At 44.0% G+C, this 23,027-nt stretch overlaps 1 protein-coding gene across 1 annotated transcript in view; it reads right to left on the minus strand.

Moving 5' to 3' along the window:
- Positions 1-14,316, minus strand: part of LOC134439570 (dedicator of cytokinesis protein 2) — a 338,998-nt gene extending 324,682 nt beyond the window's left edge. Inside the window, exons 1-8 of the mRNA XM_063189473.1 lie at positions 14,179-14,316; positions 9,753-9,836; positions 5,916-5,956; positions 5,766-5,821; positions 5,451-5,547; positions 4,476-4,624; positions 3,528-3,663; positions 2,207-2,364 (exon numbers count right to left, since the gene is read on the minus strand). Of these exons, the coding sequence (XP_063045543.1) occupies positions 2,207-2,364; positions 3,528-3,663; positions 4,476-4,624; positions 5,451-5,547; positions 5,766-5,821; positions 5,916-5,956; positions 9,753-9,836; positions 14,179-14,221 (764 nt within the window). The 5' untranslated portion in view covers positions 14,222-14,316. The remainder of the gene's footprint in view (positions 1-2,206; positions 2,365-3,527; positions 3,664-4,475; positions 4,625-5,450; positions 5,548-5,765; positions 5,822-5,915; positions 5,957-9,752; positions 9,837-14,178) is intronic.
- Between the last annotated feature and the right edge of the window lie 8,711 nt (positions 14,317-23,027).

Consider the following 23,027-nt stretch of genomic DNA (forward strand, 5'->3'; position numbering starts at 1 on the left):
TCAGCATGTTGGCAGTTCTGGCAACCACAGCGGGTATTTCTCAATGTACTGTACACCTCAGCAGCAACAACAACAACAACTGTGCATATGATTGACAGGCCTGGCATGACAAGACATGATATGGCAGATTCTGACATCTCACTCAATAAAAATTTTGAGGAAAAAATACTGTAATACACTTGCGCACAAGTACCGTACTGTCAGAAAAATGCCAAAACAATTCAAAGTACACAACCAGGTTGTTTTCACCGCACACAACAATAGTTATGCTTGACATACAGCGTACATGTCATGATGAGAAATGATAAAATAGATCTTGACGACAAACTCAAATGGACCAAATAATGTTGACAGCACAGCAGGGCACTGAGATGAGAAGAGGAGGAGGACACAAGGGAAGACGGCAGACTGGTGGAGAAGAGGAAAGAGGAAGAAAGAGGGCTCTAGTCCTTGGCAGAGTCTGGCATGATTGAGCTGTGGATTTGTGTCGGCAGTCGTGGTCTAAAGGTTAAGGAGGCGAGTCTTGTAGCACTGAAGTGTTGTTGAGCAAGGCATCGAACTCCACATTGCTTCAGGGACTCCAACGACTGCACATGTATTACCCTCAGCGGGACTGGACTGAGACAAAAAAAGGCTATTTCATTTTTGTGCAGCCCCATTTAAATATGAATCTCTAAGAAAATAAACTGGCCTCTGAGGATTGGTACCTAAATAGCTATAAGTTGCCTTGGCTAATTGGAGAGTGGTGGCCTAATGGTGAGGAAGGGTCGGAAGGTTACAGGTTCGAACCCCCTTACCAGTAAGAAGAAGGTGGGTGGTCTTCTACAATATCAGCGTTTAACCATTTATTTATTTATGTATTTAGGTAGTTAGATAGTTATTACGCGTTTCAGTTATTAAGTTATTTATTTATTTGCTTATAAACATAGTTGCTGGGCTTCCTCGCCTTTATTGGATAGGAGTGAAGAGACAGGAAAGTAATGGACGACAGAGACGGGAAAGGATTGGAAAACAATTGTGTGTCGGAATCAAACCCTGGTCCCCGCAGCAACCACTTATTTTCCCTGTTCCATGAGCCTAAACTACCACTTCTATGACACTTCAAAAGGTGTTTTAGCCGGACCTTGCAAGGAGCACTCATGGTGCAGAGAAAAACACATGGTGGGCCTACAAATTCACCGTCTCCTACTGTACACCATTTCTGAAGTGTCCTTGAGCAGGGCACCCAGCAGCCACACATTAATCCAGGGGCTGAAACCCATTACTCTGAAAATAACTAAGTCGCTTTGGGTAAAAGTGCCTGCTAAGTGCAATGTAATGTAATGTAATGTAATGCAATGAGTGAATGTGTGATGAGTTATAAAACAGTCAATGAGCCAGCAGGTATGGCAGCAGGAGAGAGGGGCTGAAGGGCAGGAAGTGAATTGGCCCTCCATAATTTGGGTGGTGCTAGCTTTTTATGGGGGGTGCAGACTTTAGTGCATTTGACATCCATTATGTTAATAGGGCCGTACCTCCTCCAACCTGGGGTGGTATTTTTGTCTCTTGGAGGAGGGTGATGGGGAGGATTGGAGAGTAGGGAGGGGGGTGTATTGTGAGGGTGAGACAGGAGAGAGAGGAAGAACGGGTCAAACAGAGGGAGGAAAGGAAATAGAAGAGGGGGCTAGAAGAGAGACGAAAGGGGAGATGGGACACAAGAGAGGGGGGAACTGAAAGAAGAGAAAGGAGAAGGAGAAAAGGGGAAAAGAGAACAGAGAGAAAATGAGGAGAGGAGAGGAGAGAGGAGATGAGTGGAGAGAGGGAACAAAAGAGAAGACAGGACAGAGGAGAGACAGACGGGAACTGTGTTAACGTGGCAGACAGACCTGTGAGTAGCCTGCTTGAGAGGAGAGGAAGGGAGGAGAGAATGAGAAGGGGAGATGAGAGGGTGAGGATGAGGAGAGGAGAAGAGAGGACAGCAAGAGGAGAGGAGAGGAGAGGAGAGGAGAGGAGAGGAGAGGAGAGGAGAGGAGGAGAGGAGAGGAGAGGAGAGGAGGAGAGGAGGAGAGGAGGAGGAGGAGAGGAGAGGAGAGGAGAGGAGAGGAGAGGAGAGGAGAGGAGAGGAGAGGAGAGGACAGCAAGAGGAGAGGAGAGGAGAGGAGAGGATAGGAGAGGAGAGGAGAGGAGAGGACAGCGAGAGGAGAGGAGAGATAGTATGTTTACAGACCTGATGATGCATTGCTTGTGGGGGTCGTAGAGTGACATGAAGAGCTCCGAGTCTTCACCGATGCGACACACGAAGTTCCGGACAAACACGAAGAGGCTGTGAGTGGGCGACGACTGGATACGGGCCGAGATGCCGGAATGATCTGTTTGGGTGTTGGACTATAGAGGGAAGATAGAGAAAGGCAGAGGAGGACAGACAGACAGACAGACAGACAGACAGACAGACAGACAGAAAGAAAGAAAGAAAGAAAGAAAGAAAGAAAGAAAGACAGAAAGACAGAAAGAAAGAAAGAAAGAAAGAAAGAAAGAAAGAAAGAAAGAAAGAAAGAAAGAAAGAAAGAAAGAAGGATTGTAAAGAAAGAAACAAACAAAATGAAGGAAAATGCGGAAGAAACAAGAAAAGATAAGAAAAAGACAAGAAAGGATTAACTAACTAGCATAAGGCAATTCAGGTAACCCATTCTAGTAATGACTTCATTTTCTTTCAGCCTTTTAAGCCAAAAGACTACAGTGCATTTCCCTCAGGAAATATGGCTTCAATTAAAACCAGAAAACCTGTTAAATGTGAGAGGAAATGATCTACACTTTCATATCGGCACTGCGTTAAAAATGAATACCGCAATCATTGCTCCATTATCTGAGAGGCTCATTTTCGCTTCGCCTGGTGCCCAATATTGAACCTGACTGCACCACCAGATGGTACCAGTGCCAAAAACGCAATTGGTTGGGGAAAAAACACACACACACAGCTCTTCAGCTCATCCAATACAAATCCATTATCTAATGTGTGTTCTGTCCTTGTATCCCTCTGAACCGTGTACCTTGTATTATTATCGCAAGGTACACAAGTTGCATTATCACAAGGAACACAACTAATAGTCAAATGAGGTAATGAACAGGGCTTCATTAAGGTGCTTGTACGCTTGGAGACTGGAACATCACGCTCTAATAGTTTCTTAATTTCTTAATTCTTTAAGTACCTTCACTTCCCTCGGGCTTAATAAATGATACTCTACTCTACTCTAAGTCAATAGTAAGTCTCCAATAGTAAGTCTCCAATAGAAACTTACAATGTAGATCTTTTGACATGTTGGCAAAACATACAATACTTTAATGTATTATCTGTACAATTTTTAAAGAATCTTAGCAGTACTCTGTGTGTACATCAACCCCAACAGCAAATTTTGGTAGTGTATAGATGCGTTGTTCTGTTAGCCATTATGCAATTGTCCATCATATTAAATAGTATGAAAAAAGCTTTACGATATGTTGCACAGTGTGTGTGTGTGTGTGTGTGTGTGTGTGTGTGTGTGTGTGTTGACCTGCTCCTCCTTGAGTCTCTCTGTGATCTTGCTGCTGGCGTTCTCGTGGGCTCTGAAGAGGCTGATGACACTGGCCTTGTCTGGGTCCAAGATGTTGCCATCACCATCCCGCACGACCAGATCCAACTCAAGGATGCTGGAGAAGGGAAGACAGGAAGGAAGAAGAGAGAGAGAGAGAGAGAGAGAGAGAGAGAGAGAGAGAGAGAGAGAGAGAGAGAGAGAGAGAGAGAGAGAGAGAGAGGAGACAGAGACAGAGAGAGACAGAGACAGAGAGAGAAAGAAAGAGAGAGAGAGAGACAGAGAAAGAAAGAAAGAAAGAAAGAAAGAAAGAAAGAAAGAAAGAAAGAAAGAAAGAAAGAAAGAAAGAAAGAAAGAAAGAAAGAAAGAAAGAAAGAAAGAAAGAAAGAAAGATGAGCATAAATAGAGAGAAAAAAGGAAGGGATAGAAAGAGAAATTAAGTAAGACAGAGAGACAGGGACACAGAGAGAGGGGGGAAGGAAGAAAGAGACCAAGCACACAAGAGAACAAAATACGAAGAAGGAGAGAAGCAGACCTCCAAGTTAAAAATGAATATTCCAGGGAGTTAGCCACGGTTAACTGAGAACATGCATTATTCTCCCCCACACGTCTGTCCCGGACATTTATCATTTCAAAGCAATTACTACTTGGCACCCGAAAAATAATCTGCATGATAATAAGGGTCGCTGTTCCAAACACGCACGTTATTATTATTCACAGATATAATTAACAGGATATAACAGTTGACTGCCACTACTGCTAGGTTAGAGTAAAAAAAAAAACAGTTACGCCTGAACCTTGTGGATTTCTTACCGGATTCTTTCATTACTTTTTGTCGCTTTTGCAAAGCTCAGCTAACAGTACATTACGAGTAGAGTAATGAAAGGGGCAAATTGGAAGCGTTAAAAGACGGGGTGGGGGGCTACACACCGGTTGCCATAGTCGATTTTGGAAGTGACTTTCTGCTTCAGTTCCTTGAACTCGTCGCTAGGCAACGTGCCTGACAGGAGCTGCGAGCGCCATTCCATCAAGTCCCACATGAGGCGCTGGACCTGGGTGACACGCTCCTTCTTGTTTGCCTGGTTGGAGCACACACACACACAAAAAAATGTTTTAACGTTGATGTACCCGAGTGCCCCTCCCAAATTTAATTGTTGTTTTATTGTTGGAGAGGGCGACTGAAGTGCATCAACAACATCTCCACTGCATTAAAAGCAGAGGACTTCGTTGCTAATGTTTATGGTTGTGCTCAGAGATATGCTAATGACAGGAAATTAAAGCCAAAACAAAAGGTCCCTGTAGCAATTTGTTTGTCTATCTATGGCTTTAGAACAACCTGATTAAAGCCAAATTAGATATATAATGAATTATTTAGTTTGCTTTTTGAAATCTAATTGGATAATGTTTAGGGGGTTGGTGTTAGAATGGGAAGGTTGCATGCTCAATTCACATAACTGTCCATGACAACTATGCCACAGGTTTTATCAAAATATCCTTGCACGTGATAGCAGAAACACTTGTCTGACATTTTTAATGAGGTGCTAATTTAACAAATTCAAAAATACAGTTGAGATTACAGAATCAATGCTGATGAGTGAGTCCATGTGAGCGGCCATTGTTGTCTGAAACAACTGTTGCATTTCACTTATTTGTCCTTTCCTTTCTCTCCACAACATTTACATTTTGACTACGTCACAACTCCTTTCGATCCCGATTCGTTCTGCAACATTTTGTTTCTGGAGCAGGATGAATACGAATGTCCTCCAGACCTGGGTGTGAGCTCAGGAAGCTGAGCGGAAATACACGAGGGACCTGGCAAGAGTCAGGCTAAGAGCAATCACGGTGCAGTCAAGAGAAGTAGGAGAGTCTCCTACTGTAACGCCAATGCAGATTAGGGGCCCATACCACAAACAGCTGTTTCCAGATACTGCCCCACTCCCTCAGGGTGGTGGTGACCTCCTTCACCAGGGGCATGTCCGCTGACAACACCACCTCCTCATGCCTGCAAATACGGAGAAATATAGGATTACTTACTTACTATATGCACTTAAACCAACCTCCACTCACACTGTACAACCGCTCCATCAAAGGAGTGCTGCAGCTCCACCATTTGCTCATATCATATGTGAATAAGGCAAAGCTGAATGGCTCCAAGAATAGACAAATGGATGGTTGGCTGAATGGGTACATGTTTGGATGGATGGATGGATGGATGCTTACCCTCGTTTCTCAACGACAACTTCCTTTAGCTGAATAATGCTGGCAGGAAATGCACCCTTCAAAAAAAGCGACAAAAATAGACCAGCTGACATTACATTGATTTCCAGACTGAATCGACAAACAACAGGTGATATAACCATAACATTTTACCTGCATGTCCTTGTTCTTTGCCAAGTACCCCTTGTACCAACCTGAAAATGAGAAGGGCTCGTTATTATAAAACAAATAATTTAATTGATTAAAAAAATAAAAAGTTACATTAGCACTTACGGTAGCTTTTCAAACAAGATTCTAAATCTTAAACTTCACAGCTGGGATTAATTAATCAATCTAATCTATCTTAATTGAGTTCTCATAATGAACTCTTCTCTTCTGCTGTAATCGCATGCCATGTGTGCCCAGCATCCTGCGTTTCATGCTAACTCCTTATTAATACATCTGTGTGCAGGCAATATCTGGACACTGTCCTATCTATTTCCTGCCATAAAAGACATTAATTGGGGATATCACTGGACTGCAGAGTGATTACAGCAAACCTCACCTCCTGTCTCAATACACAATTACCTATTTTTTCCTGTACCAGATCAGTCAAACATACCATATTGGTTTCCAACCAATAATGATTGCCTTTGTTTAAGTGTTTTCTTGCACTAAATGTGTATCCAACTTGACTGACAACTTTTTTGCATTTGGTTGTGGTGCTGGAAATTTCATAACTCTGCAGCATGAAACACAGATGATTTGCAGAATTGTTGCATTTAAAATGCGCTCCCCGCACTGTACACTACAGTCAATTTATACCATATAGGGACTGATGCCTATTTCAAAGCATTTCTCCTCAAAGTGTTGCACTAAATTTGTACTAAACATGATAGAAAACTGTTATGAAAGCCCAGCATGTCTGAAAAACATTCTGCAGCATAAATACAGTTTTAAATGTGCCACCAGCACTCAAAAAACAGACACAAGAAATCCTTAATCCCCTAAGCTGTAACCGTACCCAACACAAGATGAACATTACCTATGTAATGCAGCCTCTACATTTATGTGTAGTCTTGTCTTACAGTGGAGGACGATATTATTAGCCCCCCTCCTGAAATTAGACATTTCTCTTGATTTCTCAGTGAGAATGACCATTATTTACCGTTTCTGTTATTCTGGAAACAAATACACTGATGGAGGTAATGTCAGGGGCTGTTCACTCACGGAACTTCCTGTTAGCCACAATTGGCTAACCCTAACCACGGGACAGTGCAAAATGAATGGGTGTCAATGGAGTTTTTTACCATTATCATTTTTGTGATTTTTTATAATTTTTTGTCCTGAAATATTAACAAGTTCGAAGCTAGAAATAATAAGACCCCATTTGAGTAGCGTTTCGATTATTTTGCGCCACTAGATTATTATATACTGGGTCACAAAGCTCAATTTTTATGGGGCCAAACCCATAAACATTAGCGCGATGCTAGCGAGTACAGGTTGAAATCTTCTAACCTGCTGTAAAACTACACACCTGTGCGATTTGTCAATACAGCCTATTGTTAAACAACAGTCATAGTGCTTACCAGGAATGTTTTGTTGATGATATTTGTGACTGGAAATCGCAGTAGCAATGTATTTAGCATGGGTTCCCCTTTCCATTCCATACATTTTCCCACATGAAGGACTGGCCCACGCTCGTTACTGCATTATGCATGCAAAGCTAACTGGCTACAATGGGAACCAATGAGACTGAGCCTTCTCCCTGTTAGAGGTTCTCTGGTAATGTCCAATGAGTAGACTTTGGGTTTGTCTATTGTTACAAAACAAAAAAGGCAAAAAATGACAAGGACAAAATGATTAGCCCCCTGATCATTAATAGTCAATATGGTGCCATTTATGAACCAAAACTGACAACAGGCTCTGATAAGTTGTCACCTAAGTTGGCACATGCCCCACTAGGGATGTTGGCCCATTTCGTCACTGCAGAGTGTTCTAGCTGGTCTAAATTGCATGGATGCTGAGCATAGACATTTGCCACAGACTCTCAGTGGGATAGAGGACTGGACTATGAGCGGGTCATTCCAGTATCATGGTTTTAGTGTCCTTGAAGAACCTCTGAACTAATTTAAATGTATGCTTTGGGTTACATTGTTGTTGGAAGACCCAACCATCCAGATCCAGACCCAGACTCCCTGTGTCTGAGGCTGAATAACAGACTAAAAACTGAATGCCCCCACCACTATGTGTAACTGTGGAAACTGCTTAGTATCATTACACCAAAGAAGCATTGGACACCTGCCTAGATGATATTGACCTGGCCTCACCTGGATTTTTTATTTCAAGAATGACCGCTGTTAGGGCTTGTCATCATATTGGGCTTTGGGGCCATCATCATAAAAGAACCCCTTTACTAAAGGTGGTACATATCAGAGTGTTATTGAGCTTTGCCTGTGAACATTTGAAAGTCAAACATAAGTTTTGAAAGTATCTGCTTTCATCTGATGAGATTCAATTGCACCTGCTTTGATGCATGAATTCTGCTTCTGTCAGGTGAAGAAAGGGATAAGCCTCAAACCTTTATAACATGGTTTCCGCAATTAAACTATGTGTTGGAAGCATCATTCTGTGGCAGCCTCAGCCAAAGGAAATCTTGTTTGGGGGTATTGCACCATAGAAAACAGAAGATTATGATGTGGAAAGTGACCATGCAAAAATATGCTCATAGAGGAAGCTAAGATCTTCACTGGATCTTTCAATAAGATAATAACCCAAAACTTACATCAAAAATAGTTCAAATGTTCTTCAAGGATACTAAAACCATGGTCATGGAGTGGTTCAGACCTCAATCCTTTAGATAGTCTTAGAGGAGTGCTAAAAATGAATGTCCATCCTCAACATCCATGCAATTTGGACCAGCTTAACTACTTGTATTTGCAATGAAAAAAATGGCCAAAATCCCTGGTAGGACATGTGCCAACATAGTTAACAACTAATCAAAGTGCCTGATGTCAATTTTGGTTTATAAATGGCACTGTATTGACTATTAATGATAAGGGGGCTGTAGTGAAGGGGAGTAGAGTTGCCCAGCTGGGACTCGAACCCAGACCTTCTGGGGTAGTAAACTGGGGCTCTGACCGCTACACCAAAGAGCCAGGCTCGTTGGCGTGATAGTCAGAACACACCCACAACCCTAGTGATGGTCACTCCATCACACTGCCTTCCCCTTCGGGAAGCTCACCCGTGCGCTTCACACACTCATGGTGTCCCTCACGCAACTGCCCATCATGCTTATCCCATCCATTGTGCCCCATCATCAATGCTTCACCCATCACTGGGGTCCCTCGCACTGGGGTCACCAATCCTGGGGGTCCTTCATATGGAATTACAGCACACACACAATGGGTACGCTTCCGATGGCCTCACGGTAGCCATCCCACTTCTGACACCATTTGTAGCAAAGGGGAGTAGAGTTGCCCAGCTGGGACTCGAACCCAGACGAACCCAGTCAGAACACAGCCACAACCCTAGTGATGGCCACTCCATCACAGGGGGCTAATAATTTTGTCCTTGCCATTTTTACCCTTTTTTGTTTAAGCTCATTGTAAAAATGGAAAAGTCCAAATTCAACTTATTGGATACTATCTCCATGATGTATTAGTTTCCAGAATAACATAGATTTATTAATAATGGTCATCCTCACTGAGAAATCAAGAGAAATTTCTAATTTCAGGAGGGGGGCTAATAATATAGTCCTCAACTGTATGTCATGTCTGTATAAATGACTGGAGCCACGGCAAAATAATTTTCTGTTTTGTGAGTAACAGATACTAAAGTTCTCTCGTATTTCATCAATGCATTTTCTAAAGTGTTGCCTTAAATGTGCACTAAAGGTGATGACTGTCAACAGTTATGGAACCCCAGAAGCACCACACAAACAAACTCAAACCATCTGCAGCATACAAAATACAAACAAATCTGACTATCAGATACTCCCAGCAGTCTTACCTTCGCAGGCCATTTGGATGTGGACGGTGTCCCCCACCTCCAGGGACAGCTGCTTCTCATGCTTGGCAGTGAAGTTCCACTTGGCTGGAGAAACGACAGGGAAGGAGGAGGTGTGTGGGAGAGTCAGAGGGAAAATATGGTGAGCCAAGCCAGAAAAAAATCACACAGTATAGTACTGCCATACTGATATAAAACTGACAGGAGAGCTGAGGTGTCTGAAAGTTACATTACATTACATTACAGTACATTACACTTAAGTTACATTACATTACATTACAGTACATTACACTTAAGTTACATTACATTACATTACAGTACATTACACTTTAGCTGACACTTTTCATCTAAAGCGACTTAGACATGTACAGGGTTACAGTCTCAGGAGCAATGTGGGGTTTTGCGCCTTGCTCAAGGGCACGTCAGCCATGCATGGAGGAGTAGGGAGCTGAGGTTGGGATTTGAACCTGCAACCCACTGATCTCAAGTCCACCTCCCTAAATACTAGGCCACGGCTGCCCAAGAGTTGTGATGGCTTTTGCGATTGATTATGAACAAAATAGTCAAACACCACCTTTAACCATAATTACCGGACTACAAGGTCTTAGCCTGGATGTTGCAGCAAACTCATATACAGGTAGGAGCTTGGTTCAGACCTGAGATCAATGGGTGTCTATCAAGCTGCGCATGGTTTTTTTCCTGGATCAGGAGGGACTGTTAATATGCGTTCGGGCCAGATTGAGTTGAAAGTGAAATGCGGCGAAATGTGGCGTTATAGGCAGTATGGGCAGGCAGAGTCAAATAAGCTTCATCTACATAAACACTTAGTGGTTTCTTTTGCCTTAAGACATGTAAAAGTTTTTATCTTTTACCTGACATGTTTCGACGGTGTTACTTCCGTCTTCATCAGAGGGTCACTGTGATGTTGATGAGTGACGTGCTTTAAAAACAGCTGATGTTGTTGTGGAGGTGTGACCTCCCTGTCAATAATGACAGGTTGGTCACACCTCCTGCTGTTAGAGTTGTCCTCTTAGGATGGTGGTCCAGGTGTGTGAGAGCATGTAAGCCCCCTCATCCCTGTTCATGGTACTTGGGCTACGCTTTCTGATCTCCATAGACTCCTTAATCCAGCGGTGGTATCTGTTGTTCTCTTGCTGTATGACTTTTGCCTTGTCCCAGTCCATGATGTGATTTTCCCTCCTACAGTGGTCAGTTATGGCTGATTTGAGGACAAAATAGACCAACATAACAAATGCAATGTCATATATGAGATTCCGTGCCGGTCATGCAACAAGTCATATATTGGGGAGACAGGGAGGACATTCAACATAAGAAAAAATGAGCATAAAAAAGAGTGTGAAAAGGAAACAGAACAAAGACATACAAGAGCAATAAAGGAGAGAGCCACACAGGAGAACCTCAAATCAGCCATAACTGACCACTGTAGGAGGGAAAATCACATCATGGACTGGGACAAGGCAAAAGTCATACAGCAAGAGAACAACAGATACCACCGCTGGATTAAGGAGTCTATGGAGATCAGAAAGCGTAGCCCAAGTACCATGAACATGCTCTCACACACCTGGACCACCATCCTAAGAGGACAACTCTAACAGCAGGAGGTGTGACCAACCTGTCATTATTGACAGGGAGGTCACACCTCCACAACAACATCAGCTGTTTTTAAAGCACGTCACTCATCAACATCACAGTGACCCTCTGATGAAGACGGAAGTAACACCGTCGAAACATGTCAGGTAAAAGATAAAAACTTTTACATGTCTTAAGGCAAAAGAAACCACTAAGTGTTTAAAGGGGTATGCCACTATTTTGGGGCTTAATACAGTTAAAATCGTTGGCTGGGGTTTATAAAGGTGGTAAAGTGTCTTATTTTTCATGTTAAGTGTTGTCTTGCTTTAAGACAAGTTAAAAGAGTGAATATGTCGCTAAGCTAGTGAAAGTCAATGGATCCATGTAGCATACAATGCTACACGGATCCATTGACTATCACTAGCTTAGCAACATATGCCCTCTTTTAACTTGTCTTAAAGCAAGGCAATGGCTTGCATGAAAAATAAGACACTTTACCAACTGTATAAACCCCAGCCAACGATTTTAACTGTATTAAGCCCCAAAATAGTGGCATACCCCTTTAAGTTAAACAGTTAGACATAATGAACTTAATTCATAAGCTTCATCTACAGTATATTACATTACATTACACTTAGTTGATGCATTTATCCAAAGAGATTTACAGTTATTTACACGGCATTGTTTACAGTCCCTGGAGCAATGTGGGGTTAGGTGGCCTGCTCAAAGGCACATCAGCCATTAGTTGGGGATGTAGGGAGAAGTAAGGGTGCGGTTCGAACTAGCAGCCGTCTGGACTTATGACCACCTCCCTAACCATTAGGCCACAGCTGCCCATACATGAATCAAAATAGTTTGTAGAAACAACTTAAAAAATGCTTAGGAGCAGTTGAGGCTGTCACTTCCACTCTCGTACTCTGCCGTCATGCTTCACTCCCTTTCTCAAACGAGCATGACAGTGTAACCTAAACGTTTACTCATTCGTATTACTTCCTCTCTGTCAGTTTGACTTCCTGTGTCAGCCAGCGTGCAATAAACCATAAATGGTTTATGTGTGTGTGTGTTGTGTTAGGCGTGTGAGCATGCGCGCGCGCGTGTGTGTGTGTGTGTGTGTGTGTGTGTGTGTGTGTCTGTGTCTGTGTGTGTGCGCGCATGAGAGCGAGAGATGGGGGCTGCGAAGGATATCTGATGTGTCAAAAGAAAAATATATTTGCAAAAAGCACTACAAAAAAAATCAGCACTTGATTAAATTCAAATTGATGTTGCTTGTCGTGGGACCTCGGCTTTTATGCATATCTTTTGGAGCAGATGATGATGGATTTGATGCGTACTGCTACGCTACACTCTGTGCTTACTAATCTTCTAAAAAGTGAAGCTTTTACTTCCTCTACCAACAGACCACGATAAACTGTCACCACCCCCGACAAGCAAGCCAGGGTGCTCACTACCTACCAAGTATGATACAGCACATTACATTTAAGAAAACACTTTTATTCAAAAGAGGCTCACAAAAGAGGACGTAGACGGCAATATACAAAGTGTGTTTGGAGGTTGGGGTACGCACATCCACAAAACAATAACCCAGGTGCCAGACAAAAGCGGTGCAGACCGTTGCAGTGTGTAGACCATTTCATCACACAATATACAAAGTGTGGGCAGATGCAGAAAAATGCAACCGATGCGGGTAAGTACAGCAATATACAGGAAAACCAACAATGCAAAGTGCAGCAATAAATTAAGTGAGGGGGGGGAAGTGTTGTGTATGAAGGCATGACAAAGTTGGTGTAGGCCGGGGGTCGGGGATGAGTAGTATTAGTTTTGCTATGCAGGGAAGCTCTGCTCTCCCAGAAGAGTATTTGCAACCCAGATAGCCCCATAATGTGCATTGTTTCATCTGTGGAACGTCTTAATACTAGTTGAAAAACTTTTACTACCATAGTACTACACTACTAGAGTCTTGAGTAAGATATAATGACTTGGTCATTGAACGCTGGTAACAATATGACAAGGGTCTTGCCTTAAAAGAGTTAACATGTTGAGAGGGATGACCCTACTCAGCATTTAGCTTATTACCAATGAATTCAGTATAAATGTACAGCACAACTGAAGTATAATGCATTCATTATTTCCCTTTTAAAATCCCTCTAATCATTTGCTTTACCCCACTTGCTCAGCAGCACAGTTTGCAAAACACAGGCACTATACGTATATTTTATCACACATTAAAACAAGCATCAGCACAATTAAATTGCTGCACGTTTTCATTCGCTGGGTCCACTGCTGACTGCTGTTGATTACATTGACATCAATGTGTTTCTGCTAGCAACCATCTTGAAGACGAGAGGGATAGGGGGACAATCTCATAATAAATCGAAATTATGCAGACAAGAACTGACTACAGCAAATTGCAGTGTGCATTACTGTAGGCAATTCAGCGGCACAGTCAAGGCCATATGTTTTTTGTTCCATTTTTTAATTCCCTGACACATTTGTTTTAAGTTTAATGTGTGCACTTGGAAAACGCAACTCTGCACTTAAAGAAGCAATGGAAGCCTCGCTTTCATCTCTCCCTGTCTCTTGACAGATGATTTTAATCGCTATCTTTAAATTTGACTAGAGCGCCTTGTTTTAAGACCGTTACACCTGCCCACATCCTGTGTAACAGGAAGTCAACACCAGCGGCTCACCCGGTCAAAAACACAAACCATCATAACTCTTACAGGGCAGACTGCTAGGGTGTGTATGCGCGTGTGGCCCAATACTTGTGTGCATGTTGTGTGTGTGTGTGTGTGTGCGCGTTTCTAAACCATATGTCAAAGATGCCAGATCATCATCTTACCGACGCCATATTTCTCAGCGGTGGTTCGTGTCCAAGGACCCATGGCTGACAGAACAAGACCTTTCTTTCCCTCCTTCTTCTCTTTCTTGGTCTATCCCTCTGTGTCTCTCGTTCTCGCTCTCTGCTTGTGCCGTTCACTTTCTGAGCTTCTCTCTATGTGTAACTTCCGTGTCACACCTCTCACTTCTGTCTTTCAGCGTGAGTGACAGCAAAGGCCGCTCCTCCCCTTCCTCTTCTCCTTTTTCTACTTTTTTTGCACACTTCACGCTGATGTCAATCAAGAAACCGCTTACAGAAACACTCGCCAGCACATCTGCCACGACCTGTCGATAATACTGCTTGAATTATTATGTTTCGCATATGTCTGCTTTAATTATGGGACTTTTCCCATAAGGTCAGGTTTAATCACTGATATTATCTGTCGTATTGCACACTTCACAAATCAGGCTCCTTAGGCCTACAGAAACACCCATCCATATCGGTCGTCCATCCACCTATACAGCTTGACGGTGGGGCCAATTGCACCATTTCTCACATACAGGTCATACTTCATCAATAACATCACCTTTGGTGTTTCAAAACAAACAGCTGGAGTTGTTAAGAACAATGATTATCTGTCACTGACCAGTGAAAGTGTGCCTCTGAACTGCACACATACTGTACATCAGTCTCAACAACACAGCCCAAAGGCAAACGGCATTCAGTCTCAATGGAAATAACTGTGATTGATCAGTGGAAGAAATGTCAAGTGTACAGGGTGGAAAAGGTCTCCTGTATCATCAAAGGCCGTAAATTGGCAATCACTGCTCTGCAAAGCATGACATGCGCTGCCTCCTGCACTTGCTCTCAGTGCAGCAATGCAATGCTGGCAAGTCTCCACAAAGTGGCAGTGTTTCCATTTAGATTTGCCACAGACCTCTCACAATCCTACTGGAATTACTGTGTGTGTTTTAATATGCGACCTTACCTCCTCCACTTGCCTCCTCCACTTGCTTCTCGTCATGATGACATCACTCACAACAGCATTATATTTCGATATCTTGCAAAAGCTCAATTGTAAAGTCTTTTTCTCATTTGCAATTGGGATGGTGAATGAAAAACACTCCGTCAAAAGTTGTTGTGGCAAGGCTGACAGCTGGGAAACTTTATCGTTTTCTCCACGGAGGAGGGGCCAGGAGGCAGGACGAGGAGACAAGCAAAAGTGGAGGACGCAAGGTCACATATTGGGATGTAACCCGTGTGTGTGTGTGTGTGTGTGTGTGTGTGTGTGTGTGTGTGTGTGTGTGTGTGTGTGTGTGTGTGTGTGTGTGTGTGTGTGTGTGTGTGTGTGTGTGTGTGTGTGTGTGTGTGTGTGAGAGAGAGTTTGAGAGAGAGTGAGAGATAGATTAGAGAGAGAGATAGACAAAGAGAGAGATACACAGAGAGAGAGATGGACAGTGTGTGTGTCTGCATGTGTGTCTGCATGTGCGCGCGTGTGTGCGCGCGTGTGTGTGCGCGTGTGCGTGCGTGTGCCTGTGAGTGAGAAGTATGCAGAGAGGGAGTGAGTGTGTCTGTGTGAATATGTGCGAGTCAGTGAGTGAGTGAAAGAGGGAGGGAGAGTGTACCAGTGAGTGTGAGAGAGTGGTGGGGAGAATGGGAGAGGAAGAATTGGTGTGTTGGTGTATATGCTGCATGGCTGTGTGTGTGTGCGTATGCCTGGCTCACTCCCTCTCTGTGTGTGCAAGTGCGCGCATGTCTAAGCGTGCGAGTGTCTGTATGCTTTTCTACCTGGGTAATGACTCATTATCACTAAAATGTTCTGAAGTGATAAGAGAACAAAGGCATGTGCTCACGGCAAGGAGGAACATGGGTGGCGTTAGAGCAGGGGCCACAGAGCTTACAGGGGAAGCCGAAAAATAAACAGTTATAGTTATTGTAGATCAACCTACAAGGTCCTTCTCTTGTTTCTCTAGCCAACAGTACACTCTTTCTACAGCCTCTTGGTGACAATCTTCAGTGCAAAATGTTTTGTTTGTTTCTCGAACTTACAGTTCACTTCTTTCATAACTTTCTGGTGTACACTGTTCACTGCAAATGTTTAACAACATATTACAAATTTGCCAATGTCACTTCAGATAGAGCAAATGAGTAAATATTAGCATTCCTTAAGACGTATCAAAACACCACCACACTCATAGCTAAGCCATCCCCTCACTAATTCCCATACTTGGAAACTACTCTGAAACAAAATACACTCTAGAATATGTTAAATCGACTACCTAAGTGTTGAAATAACACTGCAGGATTAAATATGTAGCAAATCTAACAAGCAACAAGCACTACGTCGTACTTCCGATCTTCCGACAAGTAGGACAGATATTTTTAAAGGGCATTTTTATGTCAATTGGCTAATGATGTTGACACAGAAACTGATTTGAGTAAAGCTCATTTGGTTCCAATGGTTGCATAATGTGTTATATCAAAGTCACAGCTTCGCTTCACCTATGCAGTTTGGCCTCAGAAGTTGTTGTATAGTGCCGTGGTTCCCAAACTTGGGGTCGGGACCCCTGGGGGGGGCCACAGACTAAAGGGACTTGAATTCACTTGTATGAGTAGGTGTATTTGCTGTGGATTTCTAGCAATATTAGCAGACAAACTATTAATGTAAAATTTCAGTCATATCTTACTCCACCTCAGATTGTTAGTCCCCAGTCCAGTGGTTGTAGAGTTGGAGTTTTGTCATAGTCACAGCCTACTCTGGTCCAGTCTGTTCCAGCTATGCAGTTAGGCAGAGCAGCCATGGAGGGACAGATTAACCTTGTCCAAACATTGAGTCCGGGACTGGGGCTTCTGTGTATAACCCTGGACCTATCCAGAAACACTCGGCATATCCTGTTGACAGGAGAGAGAGGGATGGGAGAGAGAGAGGGATGGAAGAGAGAGAGAGAGAGAGAGAGAGAGCGAGAGAGCGAGAGAGAGAGAGAGAGAGAGAGCGAGAGAGCGAGAGAGCAAGAGAGCAAGAGAGAGAGAGAGAGACCAAGCTAGAGATCGAGAAGACTGAGAGCAAGAGTGAATGCAGGACACAGACTTGTTGGGTTGAACAAGAAGTAGAGCAAAGAAAGGAGAGAAAGAAGAGAATGAAAGAAAAAGACAGAGGACGAGAGTGGTCGACAGAGGGTCACAAGAGATGAAATGCAGGCTCTCATCACTTCATCCAACCACTGTCATAAACAGTCACAGCAATGTCACAGATATGTTTCAGCTATGAAAAGAATTTGGGGCTGCATAGAATATTATGAAGATTTTTAGAATCTTAAATTACTGTAGAGCACATGAATGAATGACATTAAATGAAAATAGCTGCAAAAGGTATTGCGCTACATTTAGCAGATACTTTCATTCAAAGCGACTTACAAAGAGGTCATACAAGTAAGTACAGAGTTTTGAGTGAATATAGAGAACAGCAAAATAAAATGTAGAACAAATTAAGTGCAGTATTATATAAATTGTCACTGCATTCTGGACCATTGGCAACGGGCAAGACCAGTGAAGAGGGAGTTGCAGCAGTCAAGGCGAGAGATGACCATGACCAGAAACTCTGTGGAATATTGGGTCATTTGCGGTCAGATCTTTTTTTATATTGAACAGTGAGTAGTGCCATGACTGATGACCATCTATCGTTCTCTGACTACATCGCCTCGGTCATCCAATTATGACACACAGGTTTCTTGCAAGCTTATTTGGTGCAACAGTGGCTGAGTCCATATTGAGTTTGATATTGTGGTAGCATGAATCCTTGGCTGGTATCACTAGGAGTGCAGTTTTGGCTAAGTTTACCTGAAGGAGATGTTCCTCCATCCATGTGGATAGTTTGGAGAGGCAAGCGGAGATACACGCAGAGACTGTGGAGTCCTGTGACAGAATAGCTGCGTGGCATCAGCATAGCACTGTCTGACAGTTTTCAATCTGAGCGGGGTTGAGTGTGTACCTTTTCAATAGAAGTGTTACTCTCGCCTGTTTAAAGCTAGATGGAAATATGCCAGAGGAAAGGGAGGAATTCCTCACAGATGTGTCTGCTGGAATCACTGTTGGGCCAGAAGGAGCAGCAGGAGGTGGAGGAGGGTTAAGCAGGAATTTAAAAGCAGCAAAAATTCTGTGCGTCTGAGGTGCTGCTGATTTTGTCATTGTAGTACATTGTTTTAGCAGTTGCTACAGAGGGAGATAATGAGGCTAGGAGAGATTGAAAAGCCTCTAGATCGGAGGGAATGTATGCTTTGCACTATTTTCTTTCTGCAGCTCTGACAGAAGCACGTGTGGCTCGAATGGAGTCTGTCAGCCATTGAGATGGCTCGGTTGAGTATGCGGGCTTCATAGATAAGGGACACAGGCTATCCAGACAGAAGCTTTGAGTGGAGCCGAGGGCATCGGTAGAGACATCGACCTCTAGTGAGCAAAATGTGCTACGAGGAGGTCAGGCAGAGGCAACAATGGACGCGAAGTGGGTAGGGGACAGCTTGCACAGATTGCAGTGGAACATGGCCATAGATGAAGGAGTGGTTAGATAGATGTAACGGAATGACCAAAACTGCATCTGCTTTGCAGTTTTTACTTATTAGAATCAGGTCAACTTGGTTCCCATGTTTGTGAGTCGAAGGGCAGAAGACCAGTCAGAGGTCAAATGAGCTTTGAAGCCTGTGGCACACGCTTTGTCCATGTGGATGTTGAGATCACAAAGGACTCTGGATCTGGGATGGAAAGTCGCAAAGTCGCCAAGAGGTCATGGTGGACGGTAGCAGACAACCACGGAGACTTCAACCTGAACTGATAGCGTGGTATTCGAAGGATCAGTTCTTATTTTTGCCAGGCAACAGAGGAGCATAGCTCCAGGATTGGTTAATTAGGACATCATTACCTCCGCCTCGCTTTGTTGGATGGGGGCTACACGAGAAGGAGTGGGTAGGATACCGCATGCGGCGTGGCAGTGTTTTCAGGTTTGAGTCGGGTTTCTGTGAGTGCCAACAGGTCGAGAGATAGACTATTAGCAAAGGCAGTGATAAAGTCAGCTTTGTTTACACCATATTGGTAGTTTGGAGTGGACACTGAGTATATATATGCCCCAAGTTAATCATTTGTATGGCCCATAGGGCTGTAACAATACACTCAACTCACGATTCGGTTTGTATAACGATTCATGACCTACGGTTCGATACGCCCCACAATTTCACATTTGCCAACATTATAAACTTAATTGATAAAAAACGAATGATAGTTTATAGGTAGAATAGGTTACAAGAGGCTACGAATAATTTTTAAAAAGTTTCTATATAATAATGATGATGCTTGGAAGCACCATCACTTCATATCCTGTGGTTGCTTTCTGGGCTGATGGGTATCAAAACGTTAAAAGGGCATCGCAATACAGAATCGTGACTCGTGACAATACAGAATGTGTTCTTGGTCACACACCACTAATGGCTCAGTAGTTAGCAGCAGATAGTTAAGTAGCTTATTATGCATGGAAGCACACGCCCAGAGTAAATGTCTGAACAGAAATACTGCAGCTCTGTTCTTCACTCGCTCAACGGTGCTTGTCCTGAATTGTGGAGTTCAGACTGAGTATACGTGCCCGAAGTTAATGATTTGTATGGCCGATTTGGATTACCAAGACAATAGCAGTGATTAGTGGTCGTGTTCTTGGTCACACACCACCAATGGCCCAGCAGTTAGCAGCAGCCAACCAGCAGATAGTCAAGTAGCTTAGCATGTAAGGAAGCACACACCCAGGTTAAATGTCTGAACAGAAATACTGCAGCTCTGTTCTCCACTCGCTCAACGGTGCTTGTCCTGAATTGTGGAGTACAGACTGAGTATATACGGTACGTATGCCCCAAATTAGTGATTTGTATGGCCCACCTTGATAACTGAGACAAAGCAGTGATTAGTGGGTGTGTTCTTGGTCACACACCACTAATGGCTCAGTAGTTAGCAGCAGCCAACCAGCAGATAGTCAAGTAGCTTGGTTAGTTGTCTTCAAGTGCAAGGAAGCACACACCCAGGTAAAATGTCTGAACAGAAATACTGCAGCTCTGTTCTCCACTCGCTCAACGGTGCTTGTCCTGAATTGGAGTTCAGACTGAGTATACATGCCCCAAGTTAGTGATTCGTATGGCCCACCTTGATTACGGAGACATGCCGTGATTAGTGGGTGTGTTCTTGGTCACACACCACTAATGGCCCAGTAGTTACCAGCAGCCAACCAGTAGATAGTCAAGTAGCTTAGTGTACATGGAAGCACACACCCAGAGAAAATGCCTGAACAGAAATACTTCAGCTCTGTTCTCCACTCGTTCAACGGTGCTTGTCCTGAAATTTGGAGTATAGACTGAGTATACATGCCCCAAGTTAGTGACTCGTATGGCCCACCTTGATTACTGAGACAAAGCGGTGATTAGTGGGCTTCTTCTTGGTCACACACCACTAATGGCCTAGCGGTTAGCAGCAGCCAACCGGCAGATAGTCAAGTAGCTTAGTATGCATGGACGTTCACATCCAGAGAAAATGTCTGAAACAGAAATACTGCAGCTCTGTCTTCTCCACTCGCTCAACGGTGCTTGTCCTGAATTGTGGAGTTCAGATTGAGTGTCCCTTGACTACGAAGACAAAGCAGTGATTAGTGGGTGTGTTTTTGGTCACACAGCACTAATGGCCTAGCGGTTAGCAGCAGCCAACCGGCAGATAGTCAAGTGGCTTAGTATGCATGGACGTTCACATCCAGAGAAAATGTCTGAAACAGAAATACTGCAGATCTGTGTTCTCCACTCGCTCAACGGTGCTTGTCCTGAATTGTGGAGTACAGACTGAGTATATGTAGCGAAGGGGAGTAGCGTTGCCCAGCCGGCACTCGAACCCAGACCTTCTGGGGTAGTAAACTGGGGCTCTCACCGCTACACCAAAGAGCCAGGCTCATTGGCTTGACAGTCAGAACACACCCACAACCCTAGTGATGGTCACTCTTATCACACTGCCTTCCCTTTCGGGAAGCACACCCGTGCGCTTCACACTCTCAAGGTGTCCCTCATGCAACTGCCCATCATGATTCTCCCATCCAGTGTGCCCCATCATCAATGCTTCACCCATCACTGGGGTCCCTCACACCAGGGTCACCAAATCCTGGGGGTCCCTCATACAGAATTACGGCTTACACACAATGGATACGCTTCCAATGGCCTCACGGTAGCCATCCCACTTCTGACACCATTTGTAGCGAAGGGGAGTAGAGTTTCCCAGCTGGGACTCGCAGATAGTCAAGTATATATATGCCCCAAATTATCGATTTGTATGGCCCACCTGGCAGATAGTCAGGCCAACCAGCCAACCAGTAGATAGTCAAGTAGCTTAGTATGCATGGAAGCACACACCCAGAGATAATGTCTGAACAGAAATACTGCAGCTCTGTCTTCTCCACTCGCTCAACGGTGCTTGTCCTGAATTGTGGAGTTCAGATTGAGTGTATGTAGCGAAGGGGAGTAGAGTTGCCTAGCCGGCACTCAAACCCAGACCTTCTGCGATAGTAAATTGTCCTGAATTGTGGACTACAGATTGAGTATGCCCCAAAGTAGCGATTTGTATGGCCCACCTGGATTACCGAGACAAAGCAGTGATTAGCAGGTGTGTTCTTGGTCACACACCACTGATGGCCCAGCAGTTAGCAGCAGCAGCCAACCAGCAGATGAGTTCACAGAATAGGAGTTTTCACAAGCTTCTTGAAGGTGACAGGTCTGATAGTAGTGTGTGCAGCCCAGATGGAGTCTGTCAGCCATGGAGGAGGCTGGTTTGAGTATGCAGGTTTAGTGGATAGAGGACACAGACTATCCAAACAGGAGTGGAGCCAACAGCTTCAGAAGCAAAATCGATGTCTAATGGGCAAAATGTACAACGAGGAGGTAAGGCGGAGGCAACAACAGAGGCGAAATGAGTAGCAAACAGTTTGTTGACATTTTGGCGGAATATGACCATAGGTGAAGGAGTGGCTAGTAGTACCGGGAGGCACACCATGGTCAGATACATGTGCATGTAGTCGTTGTGTGACCACACCTGCATCTACTTTGCCATTTGCTGAATCAGTCTAAGTTCGTTCCCAGTTTTGAGTCGGAGGGCGGCAGACCTGCTGTTGGTCAAACAGCTGACATAGCAGCGTTTTCAGGTTTGAGCCAGGTTTCTGTGAGTACCAACCAGTTGAGCGACAGACTCTTTGCAAAGGCAGTGATAAAGACAGTGTTGTTTACAGCAGATTGGCAATTCCAAAACCCAACAGAAAAGGAGGCAGTCGTGGGTGTGGATTGTTGTAATGACAGGAAGTTTGAAAGATTTCTGCCCGTTTGCCCATGATTGGGAGGTTGGAGAGAATTCTGTGCGTTTGCATATGGAGTATTTTAAAGCACACAGTGCATGACAGCTTGCCTTGTCCATGTTTTTGCTCAGTGGACTTGCGGAGGTAGACTTGCTTGTCTTCACTCAGCCCACCTGATTACCACAAAAGCGGTGATTAGTGGATGTGTGTTCTTGGTCACGCACCACCAATGGCTTGGTATTAACAGCCAACCAGCAGATAGTCAAGTAGCTTAGTTAATTGCTTTCAAGTTCAAGGAAATTCGAACCCAGAGACAATGCCCCCAGTTAGTGATTTGTGCGGCTCACCGGGTTACCATAAAAGCAATGACTAGAGGTGTGCTCTTGGTCACACACCACTAATGACCCAGTAGTTAGTTAGGTCTAACCCAACAGAGAAGGAGGCAATCGACCAGATATTCGTCAATGTTTCTGTAGCTGAATATTTTCTATGGTATGAAGTAGCTGGCCCCACGCCTAAC

Source organism: Engraulis encrasicolus, chromosome 23 (assembly GCF_034702125.1).
Source record: "Engraulis encrasicolus isolate BLACKSEA-1 chromosome 23, IST_EnEncr_1.0, whole genome shotgun sequence".
Lineage (NCBI taxonomy): Eukaryota > Metazoa > Chordata > Actinopteri > Clupeiformes > Engraulidae > Engraulis > Engraulis encrasicolus.